The sequence below is a fragment of the Xiphophorus maculatus genome, chromosome 3 (genome assembly GCF_002775205.1).
Source record: "Xiphophorus maculatus strain JP 163 A chromosome 3, X_maculatus-5.0-male, whole genome shotgun sequence".
NCBI classification, from domain to species: Eukaryota; Metazoa; Chordata; class Actinopteri; order Cyprinodontiformes; family Poeciliidae; genus Xiphophorus; species Xiphophorus maculatus.
In genome coordinates, this window is record NC_036445.1 from 15,724,018 (window position 1) to 15,741,988 (window position 17,971).

At 38.5% G+C, this 17,971-nt stretch overlaps 1 protein-coding gene across 4 annotated transcripts in view; it reads left to right on the plus strand.

The window, feature by feature from the left end:
- nbeal2 (neurobeachin like 2) overlaps positions 1-17,971 on the plus strand; it is a 53,526-nt gene that overhangs the window by 5,896 nt on the left and 29,659 nt on the right. For 2 of the 4 annotated variants that reach the window (XM_014470845.2, XM_023330890.1), the window contains exons 2-12: positions 10,604-10,692; positions 10,843-11,007; positions 11,797-11,878; positions 12,203-12,315; positions 12,567-12,649; positions 14,123-14,208; positions 14,298-14,601; positions 15,663-15,769; positions 16,012-16,098; positions 16,832-16,915; positions 17,080-17,178. In XM_014470845.2, the coding sequence (XP_014326331.1) occupies positions 10,604-10,692; positions 10,843-11,007; positions 11,797-11,878; positions 12,203-12,315; positions 12,567-12,649; positions 14,123-14,208; positions 14,298-14,601; positions 15,663-15,769; positions 16,012-16,098; positions 16,832-16,915; positions 17,080-17,178 (1,299 nt within the window). Of the gene's footprint in view, positions 1-9,513; positions 9,656-10,603; positions 10,693-10,842; positions 11,008-11,796; positions 11,879-12,202; positions 12,316-12,566; positions 12,650-14,122; positions 14,209-14,297; positions 14,602-15,662; positions 15,770-16,011; positions 16,099-16,831; positions 16,916-17,079; positions 17,179-17,971 lie in introns of those variants that run through there. The other 2 variants (XM_023330891.1, XM_023330892.1) reach the window with 2 other exon arrangements.

Genomic DNA, 17,971 nt, shown 5'->3' on the forward strand with positions numbered 1-17,971 from the left:
TGTGACTTTTTCATCCAAAGCACTGTTACACGTGGTATTAGTTTGGCCCTCTGAAATGAAGCATACTGAACATTTCAAAATAAAAGCCTTGAATATTTTTACATCAACTACTTGCTTTTTCAGCATTATATAACTGATTTAACCCAATGACTATTACACATGGGATTAAAATATACTGTTTTGCATGAGCAGCAGATAGATCCTCTATTGCACATGTGTCAAACTCAAGGCCCGCGGGCCACATGTGGCCGGCTACGTCATTTTATGTCGCCCTCTCCCCCCTACCACCGTTTTACAGCCCCATTGATTGACTTAAAATAGGTTTTGAGCACGAATTGACTACAACCTACATATCCCATAATGCCTTCCGATTCTTACCAACCAACATTACGGCTTCTCGCCACTAGAGTGCAGCAGAGTCACCTCAAGCTGATGATTAATTTTCCCAGCGAATAAAACTGAAAGATCGACAAGCTAACAAGCTAAAGAGCGAAGTCCCGTGATGTTTCAATCGAGGACTTTTACCGTCTACTGCCCCCTGATTTGATGCCACAGCTTCGACTCCATGCAGCTCGTGTTTTGTCCACGTTTGGAAGCACCTATCTGTGCGAACAGATGTTTTCAATAATGACTTTAAACAAGACCAAGCACAGATCGCGCATTACTGACGAAAACCTACACGCCGTTTTGCGGATTGCCACAGAATAGAACTAAAACCAGACATCGACGAACTGACCAGGGGAAAACGGTGCCAGACATCCGGCCAGAAAACATTGGTAAGCACAAACAAACTACATTTAAATAGAATGGATGTAAAACCAAAACGCAGTATACTGGAATATGCATATAGTTTATTGATTTTGCTTGTGTTTTGTTTATTTACAGAACACAACGCAATTTTTAAACTGAGCAGTAATTTTACATCCATGCAAACTCAAATGTAATATTTAAAACTTGAATACATAAAATCAGTTATTTAACAATATGAGGTGTTGTTTAAAAATAAAAAAGATAGCAATTTCTTTTTATTGCAGAGACATTAGATTCTTAAATTTATGGTATTCTTTAAATGTTGTAATTTTGGTTCATTGTAAACTTTACCTGTAAAAGGTTTGTAGAAATCTTTAACATAAGGTCAATATATATTTTTAAACTGTAATATGTTGTGTGTGTGTGCGTTATTGAAAATTTATATTTGTGACAATCATTAGGTAAATGCTAATGAACTGCCTTCCTGCAGTTTATGAGCATTGAACTGTTACTAAACAGTTCAATGCAAGGTTCATTAGCGTTAGCATTTTAGCTTCAATAAGCTATTAGCTATTTATTTTACTTTTTAGCAATGTTTAGTATACTGAATGGAGTAAATCAATTACAGAAAATATCCTAGTGATTTCCCACATACTGATGAAAGCAATGACGCTAACATTAGCGTTTCTGCTGATTTTAGCTGATATACTTACTTTATAATACTGAATGGTGCACGTCCGCCTCGCTTAACGTTCTTGCGATTCTCCGCGTGCCACTGATTACGTTGCGGCGTTCTTTGGCGTCGACGCCGATTTGTGGCGTGACGACGCCGGGCCCATGCCCGACGGGCGCGCCTTGGCAGGCCCCGGCTAAATTTCTTCCGAAATTTTCTAGTTATTCTTTATTTTTCATCCGTAACCGTTAATGCGGCTCATACCGCTGCGTGCACACCTACAAAAGAGGTATCAAAACGTGCAGAAAATTCACGCCATTCCAGCTATTACTTTTGGTGGGATTCGGGATTAACATGGCGACATAATTCGCAAAAAACTACGAAAAAAACCCCATTATAACTCAATGGGAAAAATCCTAGAAATACCCTATTTTTGAGGATTTGCTGTGTCGTCACAAATTCACCTAGAAATGCCATTCAAATTTCATTTTGTAGATACGTCTGTGATCTCTTCGAAAGTGAAGACGGCTCGTCGATACCAGTTATGGTTTGTCCACAATTTGCCTCTAAGCGACCCAAAGTTTCTCATTTTTGCTCATATTAGAGTGACAGCCGACCTCGGTTCATATCTGGGCACAACATTTCTTTCTCTCATCACTGTAAATGCTCTGAGTGAGGTACAGATATGAATCTCGGGACTATCGCAGAAGACACATTGAACTGTCATACGCTTAAAACGCTTTTCGAATATGTATTACGGTTCCCGAACAAGAAGGATTTGTTTCCAATGCTTTTTTTCAGTAAAGTGTGTTTGCTCAAACACACTTGTGTGTTTGAGAGCTCACAGCTCAGAGCTCACACCTGCTGAGACCATTATTTGCCATAGCAACGGAACTCAAGAGGCTATTGGCTGCTGGTTAGGACTACGAATACGCATCGTTGTAGTTCTATCTATCCTCAGTTGAAACAGATCAGGACTGAGAACTGGCCTTTACAACTACTTGCTGCTTTGGGCTGTATATAACTGATTTAACTCAGTAACTGTTACACATGGGATTAGTTTTACACTTTAAAATTAAGCATATTGAAAATTTCACAATAAAAGCCCTGAATATTTTTACATGACGTAATTGCTCTTTTTTGGCTTTATTTGACTTTTTCATCCAAAGCACTGTTACACATGGTATTAGTTTGGCCCTTTAAAATGAAGCTTAACAAAAATTTCAAAATAAAAGCCTTGAATATTTTTACATCAGCTACTTGTGTTTTGAGCATTATATAACTATTTTAACCGAAGGACTATTACGCATGGGATTAGTTTGGCCCTTTGAAATGAAGCATCCTGCAAATTTCAAAATAAAAGCCTTGAATATTTTTACATGACATAATTGCTCTTTTTGGCTTTATTTGACTTTTTCATCCAAAGCACTGTTACACATGGTATTAGTTCAGAACTTTAAAATGAAGCATACTGAAAATTTCAAAATAAAAGCCTTGAATATTTTTACATCATGTAATTGCTCTTTTTGGCTTTATTTGACTTTTTCATCCAAAGCACTGTTACACATGGTATTAGTTTGGAACTTTAAAATGGAGCATAATAATAATTTCAAAATAAAAGCCTTGAATATTTTTACATCATGTAATTGCTGTTTTTGGCTTTGTATGACTTTTTCATCCAAAGCACTGTTACACATGGGATTAGTTTTGAACTTTAAAATGAAACATACTGAAAATTTCAAAATAAAAGCCTTGAATATTTTTACATCATGTAATTGCTCTTTTTGGCTTTATTTGACTTTTTCATCCAAAGCACTGTTACACATGGGATTAGTTTGGCCCTTTGAAATGAAGCATACTGAAAATTTTAAAATAAAAGCCTTGAATATTTTTACATGACGTAATTGCTGTTTGTGGCTTTATGTGACTTTTTCATCCAAAGCACTGTTACACATGGGATTAGTTTGGAACTTTAAAATTAAGCATACTGAAAATTTCAAAATAAAAGCCTTGAAGATTTTACATGACGTAATTGCTTTTTTTGGCCGTATATGACTTTTTCATGCAAAGCACTGTTACACATGGGATTAGTTCGGAACTTTAAAATGGAGCATACTGAAAATTTCAAAATAAAAGCCTTGAATATTTTTACATCAGCTACTTGTGTTTTCAGCATTATATAACTATTTTAACCCAAGGACTATTACGCATGGGATTAGTTTGGCCCTTTGAAATGAAGTTTAACAAAACTTCCAAAATAAAAGCCTTGACAACATTTTAAATCGTACTGAATGGTGCACGTCCGCCTCGCTTAACGTTCTTGCGGTTCTCCGCGTGCCACTGATTACGTTGCGGCGTTCTTTAGCGTCGACGCCGATTTGTGGCGTGACGACGCCGGGCCCAAGCCCGACGGGCGCGCCTTGGCAGGCCCCGGCTAAATTTCTTCAGAAATTTTGTTTTTCTAGTTTTATCTATGTAGTTTCGTCAGGCCTTATCACATCCTATGATCCAGAATACATTTGAGAAGATGGCAGTTAAATGTGGAAAATCAAAAGTCAGGCATGTTCACTACAGTAGTAAACATAGTCTGTTTTTACTCTTTTATTATGGTATTTACTCAAATATTTTAAACAAACTGCATTTTACGCTCTGGTTTCTTTAATTTAAAACTATTTGCCCTTCAGCGCACAGTTTGATGTTTGTTGCTTTAATGAGTTCAGTTTCAACGCCTTCACTGTCAACAGTTAACCTTTCTATTAGTAAAAATAAAATAGAATCTCCTACCAGCTGACCAGCAGGGCACAGTAAATGTTGATTCAGGTAACCAGCCCACACCTATCAGAGCTTTATTGTATGACTTCTTGCACAACATATTATCAAATGAGTCATCTTGATCATTTTTGGCTGATCCCAAATGATTTCTTATTCTCTAATCTACTCTTTTATTTCCCCTCTGAGTTTCTGCTGCATAGACAGCTGTAGATGTGCAGAGCTTTCTGGTGTGCAAGAAACACAACAGCTTGTAATTTGCACTGCCGTCTTAGTCTGTTGCTAGAAAGAATCAGAGATAAAGTGTGTGTTTGTGGTGTTTGGTGCAGAGGAGTTACCCTGAAACTCCTCTGAGTGAGAGTTGTCTAGCATCTCTGTGTGTGTGAGACCACTTCCTTATTAAGGTGCGTCTTGGCTGTTTGTCACTTTCCTCTATCCCTGTTATAAATTTTAAAAAATGGCTAATAATAGTCTTTTAAATACCGAAAATCAACACTTGTTCTCATCAGTGTTGGTTTTTCATCTTCTCAGATAGTAGAGGTAAAGGATATAACTCATGTCTGATGCAACCTCTTTATGTGATTCACACAGCATAGAAACACAAGAGGCTGCAGAGAAGCAGCAGAACTGATTCCCCAGCCTCTCCTTTAGAGCCTACCACACCATTGTGTTTAGCGCTTTTGTTATCTGCCTGTTAGGTGAGTTGGCACAGACAATCATTTTTCAACTGGACATATCCCTTTGCTGACTCACAGATCTGGTTTGTCACACATCAAGGAGAGATTTGACTATAGTAAATAAGTTGATCTGCACAGCGAACCCGGGCTTTGTTGAGTCTTTTATCAAAACTGTTGACGAACCCTCAGCAGCTTCACGCAGAGTCCCCATGGATGACATGCTTTATTTGTTTTAGATGCATCGTTTCAGCTGTTTGTCTCTTCAGGTTTTCTAACATTTCTCTCTGTAGTAGTTTAGGACTTGAATGCCCTCAGCCTTCACGTACTTGCTATAAAAAAGCACAACTTGCACAGGCTTGTCATTGAAAAAAAGAGCTCAGTTTCCTTCAATTGTGTAAGAAATCACACACCCCTCTAAGGACTTTCTAGATCACCGACTTACTGTATGTGGATTATTTGAAAGACGCTCTGAGGCAACAAGAAACATTTTCCATAAAAGTGATCAAACATGCAGGCGCTGAATAACAAATTATCTCTATTGATGGTTTCCTTAATGTCCACTTTTTTTAAAGCCTCCCACTTTCTTTATCATCCCATGCATCCTTCACATACTTTAGATCAATAAATAACTCAGGGGCCACTGTAAAGATATGATGCTTACACTCTAAATGCTTCTTGAGTTTTCTCTGGGTTTTGCAGCTAAGTGCTAAACAAACCTATGGTTGTGTTAACAGATCTTCATAGCAGAGCCAGGCTTCAGTTCTTGTTTTTTATCTTGCCAGGTTAAAACCAGCCCTGCTGGCATTGCTTCAGGAGTTATATTCTCATTTATAATGCTGGTTTTTATCCCTTACAGGCAAAGAAAAGGCAGATCAAATCATGACAAACTTAACCTTCTCAGATTGTGTCTAAAGAAATGTTAAAGGGTGCGGGCTTTTTAAGTAAGTTGGCTTTTTTAAAAGGTATGTAGGTGATGATTATGCCTTACTTTGTGCTGGTCTGACATAAAAGTCTTAATAAAATACATCTTTGTTATTGTTATGCAGCAAAATATGAAAGGTTCAGGGAGCATGGATACTTTTGCAAGTCACTGTTGATGATCATTCCACTTCCTTTATAGAGGAAATGAATTATTGTTGCTATTTTTATCAAAGTCAAAGTCAGTTAGGAAAATTATGTATCTATTTTTATATGACCTTTTAAAAGTAAAGCTATAAACTTCGTCCCATTTTACCAAGCTTAGATGAGCTTTGCCCTGTTAGTCACCACCGAACAAAACTTAGCCTTATCTGCAGGTCTTTATCTGTTGGTAATTTATTTTTGAGCTGTTATTGACTGATACATTCATATGTTATATTGCACATCCTTCGTTTAGCCCAGACAACTCCTTACCAAACAGTCATTCACCTTTAGAGTTTACTTCTAAATAAGCTCAAGATGTTTGGGATTTGCATTGAGAAAATGACCCGGAGACATCATCGAAACATAGCCCTCCATATGTCCATAGAATGAGAATAAAGAGCAAATAAGCATCTTTCCTAATAATTAGTGGTGATCCAAAAGATTTCCTGCTCGCAGAAAAACAATCTGTGATTATTCTGTGACCTCTTACTTGAGGGGACTAATTAAAGCCCTTAGAGGCAAAGCCAGACCACAGCGATAACTCGACTGCCACTCATCGGCACAGCTGTGAAACCATCCCCCTTGGATCGCTCTGAGAGCTGAACAAATGACATTACTCATCTGGCCGCGTTCACCTGATTCTGAATGTAACCTGCAGCAGCAACCATTCCTGCAGCTTTTGATGAGAGTTGTGTGATCGAATCCCTGCATCCCCACCCCCCGACACCCACCATGAGCCACGGCCTCCTCTGTTTACCAACAGAGCCGCCAACCAGGAAAATCAAAGTCCTCTTTGCTTTCACTTGTGCAGGAAGCCGGAGCGAAGCAGAATGCCAAGCAGCACAGAGAAGCACAGCTGCTTGGCCATGTGCAAAAAAAACTGCTAAATAGCACAGTTTGCAGAGTTAGTTTTGCATGGCTGTTTAGGACTTTGGCTTTAATAGCAGCGTCAGTACATATTTCATTAAAAAACCTTAATCAAATGCTTCTTGCTCTGAGTAATGTGCAGGGAAAGAATCGGATACGATGGCAGTAATTTTTCTCATGGGAGGCTAATCAATGAGAACTTTGTAAAGGATTTCTTAACGGGTGGAGCCAGTTTTGTTTTACTTCTCATTAGCAAACTGGTCTCACTTCCTATCTGGAATCTCAATTCTTTTTCTTCTTCTTTTTTTTAATCAGATTTAAAACTATACATATTCCGCACATATTCCAAGTGAACTTACAACAAGACGTCCAGGGCAAACTCAGGCCGGAGTAAAAATGTGACATTCACATAAAACTGGAAAGCCAAGCATGCTACATGGGCTTTAGTTGCGCCCCACATAGTTGTAAGACAATATTTTCCAAACCACAAAGCTTAATCAACTACATCCTATTTTACTCTCGTAAGGGCGAGGCTTCAGCATAAGCAAATGACAAATGTTGTTATAAAACTCAAACTCTGTCATGCGTATCGTCAAGGACTGAATCGTAGCTTCTTCTGTTGTCGTTGCCGCTTCCCTTCTTAGATCCCAGATACCTATTTGTCCAGATGCTGGAAAGAAAAACAATGGGCTGTTTAGCAGCTTCCTGTTTTCAGGCAGTGCAACCAGGGAGGAATTACAGTAGCATCCAGCAGAATAATATGGATTTATCATCCGTTCAAGTTTGTATATTTCCTTTACTAATATATACACTTTTAGTTTTATTCAGAAATTAATTATATAAATTACATTCTTAAATGTGTTTATAGTTCAAGAATTGGTTTCACATATATTATTATTATATTTTAATTTATTTCATTAATTTGCGTTTCACTAAATATATACATGTTTGTAATTAAATTTAGTTTTATTTTTATTTAGTTTTATTAGTTTTATGTATTATTTTGTGATTCAAATTTTTATGTCCTTCATTCTTAACTCATCGGCAGTGTTGCTCCTGCTATATAAAAAATAGTTTTTTATTTTATTTAAAAGTGTGTTGGCATGTATGATGGGGTGTCTGTTTGTTGGGTGGGCATGTGTATATTTCTGTTGAAAATGTGGTTTTAATTTAGATGGGGATTTACTTGGATTGGAGGTTTGCTGCTATTAATCTGTAGAGCTCTTTCCATTGATGTGTGTATGAGAAGTAATATATGAATAAAATTGCATTGATTGCAATGCAGCGGGTTGCATTTATGCCGTTCATAAATTGTTGCATTAGTAACAATCTGACACTGGTTGCCGTTGGTTGCTGGATCAGATATGACTCCTGTTTCTACACATTTGGGAATAGAAGAGGTCACTCCACCGAGGTCATGGTCTGCAGTGTTGATAAAGATTATGTTCGCCTTTCATAAATGAATTTAGTCGATTGCTTCAACAATATACATAATGGATTCAGTGTCTACTCCAGTTTTATCAAATTGCTTTCAAAACCATATCCCTGTCCTATACATCATTGAATGCAATTTAATTAAAGCTAAACATATGCTTGAAAACTCATTGGCTAAATCATAAAAAATGCTCTGGATGCTGAAATTGCCCCTATTATTTTTCTCAGATATGGTGTCCTAACCAGAGTTTCTTCTACAATACACTGCAACATCACAGTTTAACTACGTTCAGAAAGCTGCGTTAATTTGATCTAAAGCAGAAGAAAGCTTTATTAGTTTCTAATCCCATATCTGCCTCCACAGCTGACGGTTTCACTGCGCACTGCTGTTAATAGTTTCATTTATAGCAGATAGCTGAAGTGTAAAGCTAGTGTTAGCATTTGTACACTATTGTGATATAATCTTTATTGTGATATAATCCTTTGACAGTTAATCTTGTTCATAATTCAGTGCTGCTCATGTTAATTGTGTGCAAAGAAAACCTACAGAACTTGTTCCACTTAGTAATATCTGTACTTTGCTCTGAATGTCGTAATTGACTGGTGCTTCAGCAGCTCTCTGTCCACCTCTCCTTCAAATTATAGACAAACAGGAAGCTGAGACAGACAGAACCTTCTTACACTTTAAACATTATTATAAGTGGTGAAAATACCCTACTCTTTTGATCAACCACACACAATGTTCACTTCCTATAATGCAGTTTTGAAGACATGAAGACATAAATAGACCCCTACAGGGAATGAAAACCGTAATAGTGGAAGCTGGGTTTATTAAGACAGCTGAATAATTATCATTTAAAAATATGCTTGATCAGAACACAGATCCAATGCTTAGCATCAGGTTAGGACATTCTAAAATACAGTTGTCTATTGTTTTTTTGCCCAAATGAGAAAAAAAACCCTGTTTGTCCTGTGATATGTTTTTGATGTTATATTTAGAAAAAGCATAACGTGGGCCCGGTTCTTTGTTGTTGCTGTGGGAAGTTTTGACAGAGGCCTCCTACCTCCATTGCTACTTGCAGTGCAAACCAAAGAGGAAGGGGTTTGACTAGGAAGCCGAGTATGAAGGAAATGAGCTTCACTTAAAGTGACATGTAATTTCCTGGCTGCTTGCTTGACGTTAGCAGGCAAGAGGCGATTGAGTTAAACGCCTGAGTTTGGTTGAGGAGTGATGTGCAGCAGCCGAGCTGCCTGCTGTTGTCCGCTCTGAAGGTTTCACCAGAGACTGGGTTCGCTGGAACCTGGCACCCTGCTCAGACTCAAACAATGAGAGATGGACTGGCACCCAAATCAATGCCAGTTGGTAAGGATAATTTAACACTAGTGGAGTATTTGAGAGTTTTATTAGATGCCAAAGAAAAGTACATCTGTCTTACTGAATGCATGTTAGATCAAAAGTTGTTTTATGGTAGTGTTCTAGCAAAGATTATATACTGTATATGTCTGCCAGATAAGGGAAATACCAGATGAGTTGTTGCTCCTCGTGTCGTGTTCCATGTGTTATTTATGAACAGTGAGTAAGTAAGTCCAAAGCGACTCATCTTCCTTCTCACAGCCTGCTTTTGAGAAGCTTCTGTGTCCCAAATCAGCAACAGTGGTGGCTGGTATGCTCATCCAATCAACATGTTCGGGTTGTTCTGCTGCTGCACATTCTGTTGTGTAGTTTCACTTTGAAACACATAGTTCTCCTTAATTCATCGGGGCTCATTAATATGGAGGCGTTTTTGAATGTTAAGAGTTAAGCTGTTTGCATGAAGACCTACTTTGTCTGATGTGAATTTAAGCAACTGTTGTATGAAGGGATGATTGGCAGGATATGTTGCACTGCAGAGACTGATTGAAACCACGATAACAGGCGCCTGTAAACATCCTTGACTCACATGACTTTCAAAGGATCTAGAAACATAGAAGTCATCTCAACAAGATGTCCATCTTGAAAAAGTAGCAACAGAGACTTCTGAGTTTTACTCTGTGCTGTGACAGATGTGGACTTTGAAAGACAGGGATGATTTTGTTTGTCCTTTTGTAAAAGGAAAGAATTGCCTCATGCAATCCTCTGTTTGTGTCACATTTCTTTGCAACATCCTGTTTCAAAAACAGGTCAAAAGGTTTAGTCACTGCCATCTTTTCGGCCGCAGGTCGTCAAACGCTAATGCTCAGACTAGTCATAGCATTCTCAGACTTGTGTGGTGTCTCTGAATGTATTGTTAACTTGCTCTCTGCATGTGCATGTGTTGTTTCTTTCCTGCAGAAAGATGTAAGCTACTTGCAGCAGTGGCTCGAGGCATTCGTGGCATCCTTTGAGCGGCTCATCGATGTACAGTCTCTGGAGCCTCGGAGGTGGGTAGTAACAGTTGAAAATCTTAAACTACGTTGCTGCTGATTTGCATTCCCACAAGGCAGGTGCATTGACGTGTTTATGTTGCACAGTGCCATCCCAGTGCACGTTTCTACCTCTCCTCACTTTGTCCTGTGCTGCCTTTCTTCCAGGCTGGAGGAGAGCATCTCAGAAGTGCCTCTGCTCCCCAGGGAGGTCCTGGTGTTCCTCAGCACCCAGCTATGGCACAGCGCGCTCCACCTCTCCAGCGCCACCGAGCACAACGGCAACACGCCACACCCGCTGCTCCTTATAAAGTTCTTTATCATTGTCTGCAGGTGAGACCTCTAATCCTTATGTGCATATTTCATAGCTGCTGGGGTCATCTTAGAGTTGCTTGACAACTTTTGTTGTCTAAGTGACCAAAACGCAAAACAACATGAAATATTTGAAAGTAATTGGTTAGAAATTTCAGATTTAACTATTGTTCATGGTAGTATTATAAATCCTTAAACAGTACAGTAAAAATGCCTATGATACAAATGCTGATTGACTTCTCTAATTTGCTTTCTATATCCTTAAATATATGCATTCATCCCTACTAATATTTGGTAAAAGATTCATTTACAAGTTGCATTTCAATCATACACTTCCTGTAGTCATCAGAAACTTTTTTTTTTGAATAATTCAGCTTGACATAGATCAGCTCCTTTAGACAGACTGTTAAAGCTCATTTAAATCCGTTGATGTCCTACACAGACTAGACTTTTAACCATAGTCTGAACATTTTTAGTATGGCTGCAATCTTGGATTTCCACAACCCTAATGTTAACCCATTTTATCCATTTCAAAATCTAATGCGATGAGTGTTAGATGTGTGATTGTTGTTCTGTTGGAGCACTTGGGTGTGTTCAATTGTTGAATTGTCAGCTGCTTAAGGTGAATCCAAAGAATTAAGTCCTTCCAAAGAGTTAGTCCTACTTCTTTTAATTCAATTCACTTTATGGAAAGCATCGGTACCAATATCAGCAAAACAGCCCCACAAAGGGTTATCAATATTTTCTACATGCCAGTTAAGCTATTAGTTAAGGTTTCTAAAAACAGCACTCATTTTTGCCTTCTTCTAGGAACATGGAGAACATCGATCCTGAAAAGACACCCAGCTTTGTTTTTGAAACTATCAAGCTTTTAAATTTCTGTTTGGAGCAGGTAAGATCCTTTGACACAAAATAAATAAGTGGTTGATTTATGACTCGCATACCAGGCATGCTCAGCATATACAGCCTGCAAATCCCAGAAAAGTCAAAGCAAAGCGAGAATAAACTCTGAGTGAATTCACCATATCTGTAGCTTGTGGCATCCTCTCCCTGAAGTGACAAATCTAGTTTAGAGTGAAAGACAAGTGGGTGTGTGTTTGACCTTCTATTCAAAGGACTGGAATTGTTGCACATTGAAAGACTTACAACAGGTGTATCTGAGAACTGAGGCTGAATGGAAAATGAATGCTTGTGCACAAACCTTTTGTTTGTACAGCTAAAGAAGGGACAAGGAGAGAAGTCATCGCTGGAGCAGGTGGTTCAGTATGGACTGGTGCTCTGCGAGAGTCTGTTTGACCCTTATCAGACGTGGAGGAGACGTCTGGCAGGGTGAGTGTGTGCTGTCTTACCCTTTAGAGTGTGTGACTGCGTGGGAGGTGAGACTCCGTCATACAAAGTCTCAAAGATTATCATGTGAATACAATGTGTTGCCCAACCCTCTGCGATGTGTAACACCTCAACTTGTGGCTCCCTACGCCTTGAAAACAAACCAAACTCTGCACCAGCAGCATTAGTGGAAATCGCATGTTGATTCTTAGGCGTGATAGGATGACGATGACTCAAGGCTTTGTGTTTTGCAGGGAGGAGGTGAGTTTGCTGGAGAGGAACAAGTACAAGTTCTCCCCACTGGCCTTGCCGGAAGAGTTGCCTCCTCTGTTTCATGGTGAGACACTACCAGCATCTCTGATCTTTGTCAGGCCACAAAAATCTCAACAGTCAAAATGTTTTTACTCAAATGCTTACATTTCTTGTTACATCTAACATTAGAAAAAACATCCTGATGTTTTATAAACAGTATTAAGTCCATTCCGATCTGGTCCAACCTGTTATTATTCAGTTAAGGTTAAAACTCTGTTGTTCTCCATCTACTTACCAGGTTTGTCATTACATAATTCCATTTGATTAGCAAGTGCTGATCTATAAGCCATGTGGGAAAGCTCATTTTGGGCCAGTTTATGTATGTACAAGTCTTTAAGAGGATTATGCTGTAATGGCAGGCTTTGATTGGAAATGTTAAGGGCCACTTATGTAATGTTTAACCAATTAAGGGGGTTTACTTTTTGAGAAAGAAGTCGCAGCAGGAACATTTTTACGAAAGAAAAGGAAAACCAATAGTCTTAGGGGTCAAGCCGGGGTTCCTCTAAAGTTTTATTACAGGGATGGAGATTGCTGAAGTGAACTAGTGGCAGATACTCAAAAGTGATGCAAAACTTATGCAGCAGAGGTGACCACTGCTTAGTAGTACCACTGGAGGGGGCTTTCTTGATTGGAAACCCAAAAATCCAGATCTTTTTCTCATTATAACAACACTTTTTTGCTATGAATGTTGTAACAGTCAGATGACTCAAAGTTTGCTATTTTTAGCATCAGTAAGGTGATTAAGATAAATTTCTAATATAATATTTTAAACTGTACGTCAGGTAATAATTTTGTTTTAAAGTAGTCCACAACTTGTCATATGGTGTGATGTTGCCTCTGCTTCTAATATAAACGGTCAATGACCACTTATTGCATGAGAACCAGAAAAATACTTTGAATAAGTTCTCAAAGAGAAGTTATGCTCACCTGAAAGACAAAACCGAAAACAAAACCATGTAGATCAGATATAGGACAAAATATTTTGATAAGCGCTGCTCAAGTGTTGATACTATTGTAATATATTTTTTTTATTATTGAGTTTATTAATGACTCAGCCAAAAGGCATAAATCTTAAACCAAGTCAGTCTCTGACTTTTTCTGCATCTATCCATCCATCCATCCATCCATCCATTTTCTAACACCCTTGTCCCTCAGTGTCTCTTTTTTTCTCTCAGTTACCATAAAAACCTACATTATTTAGGTCACTTTGTCATAAAAAACATTAACCACATTGTTGTGCATGTGTGGAGCATTTTTAGCTAAATTTGACATTTTAGATGAAAGAGGTGAATCATGTCCTTAATAGCTAAAAGTGTTTTTGTATATTCACTGAATGGTAATATCTTATTTTCTATCTCACTAATATTTCATTCTGTAATTGAATATTTTGGTGTTTTTGAAATAAAATCAGTTGAAATGTATTTATGTTTTTTTTTTTCTGTGTTCGTTTTTCTGCCTCGTCTTAAATGCACTGTGTTGATTTCTTTTCCTTATCCAGAAAGTCTCCAGGATAGTGAAAATATCCCAGAGCTCCTTACACTCAGACTGGTTCATCTCCAAGGTGCTGTCATCAGTGGGGGAAAGGTCAGCAACTAATCTGTCTTATTTACTTATTTTTTAAAAAGCGGAGGGGTTGCAAACTTCGTCTAATTTCCTTTTTTATTTTTTTCTAGAAAAATGGCCTCCTTTCCGTCAGCCCTCAGTGTGTTGAGGACCTGTTCTCCGTCCTGCGGGTGTGGTGCTGCCGGATCTCTGCCGAATCTAAAGACACAAAGCTCCCACGGCTGACTCTGCAGTGCCTGACAGCGATGATCCACCTCCTGCATTCCAGCAGTCCCGTGGAGCGGCAGGTGGAGATCAAGACGATACTGGAGAGTTACTTCCAACTCCTCAACTGGAACCGTCCGCTCAGCATTGACCAGGAAGACAGGCAGAGCTGGGAAGAGAGCCTGATATCACTCCAGAGCCAAATGCTAAGTAGGAGCAACACTTCTGCAGATTTATGTGACATACAGTATCTCAAGTGCAGGTGGATCTCAATCACTTTGATCAAAAACTTTGATTTCAGTATTTTCAATTAAAACACTCACACTGACTCATTACACACAGAGTAAAGTATTTCAGGGTTTTAGTTTTGGTCATTTAGATGATTATAACTTAATACTAAAAACTATGTTTCTCACAAAATTACAATACTAGGTAAAACAACTGAGAAAATATTTTTCGATTTGGCTCTAGTCTAGCAGACAGTCATCGTCTAAGCCATGCAAGGTCGTCGCTATACAGGATGGCTGTTAAAGTGGTGCATTCAAGTATATTAATGGCAACGTTTTTGGAGGGGATAAAAACATAATACAAAAGGATCACAAACCAGAGAAATAACCAAATTTTGCAACCACAAGGTATGAACTTTGGCTGGAGTCTGAGCTTCGAGAGCCACCACACACACAGATGTACTGGAAATGAACTGCAACTGTTGCATTTCTTAGCTTCAGGATTGTTAAGCCTCTCCTGAACCAATAACAGTATCAGAATTAGCAATGTCCTAACTACCTGGATTACAAACGTCTTATGATCCAGTAATCATGTTTTGTGTGTTTTGGTCTGTCTTAAACTTCCAGTAGGTCATGGGTGATAAGCACTCTGGAGGTTTACTGTTTAAAAACCTCCACTGTAACACATGCATGTTACCAACTTTGCAGTTACAGCGTAGTTGGTAACTCGATGTGATCCTCTGGCTTTCCATAGATAGATTGTTTTACCAACTGCGTAGTAATCTTGATTGTATTTATAACAGGATCGAATAGGAACATATTCTTGTTTGCTCAGGTACCTTGTCATGGTTTGCTGTGAATTGATACTATATAAATAAACGGAACTGAAAGAAATCCTTGAAATATGTCACTCTATTTACTGTGTTTATATGTGGGTTTAGCTTTTTGAATTACCGAAATGAGTTAACTTTTTAATGGTATTCTAACTTATTGAGATATTTGCACAAGAGGTCAAAAATCAACATTTTTAATTATTTATTTTAGCTGCTGTTCCTGAGATCCTGCAGTGCGCCGACAGACCCGTCCTGCAGGCCGTCTTCCTCAACAACAACTGCTTTGAGCACATCCTCAGACTGATTCAGAACAGCAAGGTGCGACTTGCTGCCCATCTGTGTCATTCCGTCACCATTCTTATTATATCATGTTCACTTCCTCTTTCAATGATACTGCTGCTTTAACTTCTGTCTGTAGTTTTTTGAAATGTCACAAGCGTTTCCTTGCATTGCCAGTCTTCAGCCAATCTCAGATGATTTTGTTTTTGGGTCTAATTGTCGATCTCTTGTGTGTTTGCTGCATGCATTTTTTTTTTTTGTTTTGTTTTTGCGCCCTGAAGCTCTTTCAGAGCAGCAGGTGTGGGCCGGAGCGTGAGGTTGTGTGTGACCTCACCACACATTTACTCACAGATGTCAAAGTGGACCAGGTACTCCCTGCTTCTCCTGTGTGTGCTTAGTGTTGCTCTTGTTCTCGTCAGCAGGAAACTCAGCCTCTCTCTGTGCTATTTAAACAGGAAGTTATAGGCAGGAAGTCAAGCTTATACTCATTTGTAAATAAAACAGGTCTGGCTAGATATGATAACTGCCATCAGGTTGACTCTTATTTATGTATCTTATCTGTAGCTTTGATTGAATTTATTGACATATATCAAAACAGTTATTGGCTGAATTCCCTGCTGCCAGCACGGGCCTAAAAGGGCATGTTGTGCTCATCTTTGTGCATGAAATGGATGGTGTTTAATTAAATGTATTCCCATGTTTCTCTTCTACCTCCTGCTTTCACATGTGACTGCTGTGGGTTGTGTCAAAAGGCCTGGCTCATGTCCTGGAGCTTGATGTTGACTAATTTCCAGCGGTAGCTTGGGATTGCTTCATTTCTTTTTTTTCTTTTTCTTTTCTTCTTTTTTGATGGTTGGTTTGAACTTTTGGGGCGTTTTTGCATGCCAGGGCCTGTCTTTATCAAAGAGGTGATTGTGTGGCAGCTGGTAGAGATGATGCCCTCATTTTTATTTAGTCTGCTGCAATAATTGTGGTTTACTTCTCTCACTTAACAGATTATCAGACTGAACAATATTATTGGTGAAAGATATTACTAAATTAACTTTTGGTGATGTGTTTGTTGGATGCTGTACATTTTGAGCTCTCTTTATTTTCATGTAGGTGTTGGAGAAAGGAGCAGACAGTATCACGGTCCATGCCTTGGGGGTCCTTACAGCTATAATGAGCAACTCACCTTCTGCTAAGGTGAACCCTCCTAATGATTTCAAAGAATCAATTTATATATAAAGGTTCTATCTGTTCATACATGCTCGTTTTGTTTCCTAACAGTAATGGAAGTGTGCCAGATAATTGTCTCTGTTGAGCAGTTTTTCTTCTCCCTAACCTATTTCTGTCTCTTGTGCACTCAGGAGGTTTTCAAGGAGAGGATCGGCTACTCCCAGCTGTTTGATGTGCTGAAGAGTCAAGGTCAACCCACCAAGCGGCTGCTGCAGGAGCTGATGAACATGGTGAAGTCTACATAAATTTTTTTAGCACAGAGTCGTGATTTTTTTTTTATTGTTTTTTTTTTTTTTTTGCACCTATATTGATCCGAGTCATTTAAGATTAGACTTTTTGTGATTCGGAGTCATGATCTGCTACTATACTAATGTTAATACAATAAATGCCATTTGTCTTTTAAAAACTCAGTAGATTTAATATGCAATAAAAAAAGTCTTTGTATAACATGATCTACATTAGTCTGATTGTATTTCATTGTAACTCGCTCTGGATGCAGCAGCGGTGATGCAGTTTTTCTTGCAAGCAAAAGATAAATTGTCCCAGTTGGAGTTTCTGCAGGAATTCATTAAATTGCTGATCATATATGGGTTTAACTTTGTTTCAAAATTCAGTAATGTTTTGAGTTAACACCCAAATCATGCATTGTTTATTTTATTTATGCATTGTTTATTTCATCTATTCTAGATATACAGCTGTCTTAATCTTCAATACATGCATGGTCCTTCTGGCAACAGTTGCATGTGAAGAGATTGCCTGACTTGCTAATGTAACATTAGCATGTTCCCTCTCGGTTTTGATATTACTCATTGATCATTCGATTTGGAAACCATTTCAGTGCATATGTAGGTAGTCATGTGACAACAAAACTTACAAACAGCTCATATCCTGTTTAATAAACTGGGGACTTGCTTTGAATCTCGTAGTTTCTATTGAATGTTTCTCTCTGTACACTGAGAGCTGTCTGAGCAAGTTGTGCATACCAGGTCATGTATAGGCCTTTATATAAGGTGAAAGAAAAGT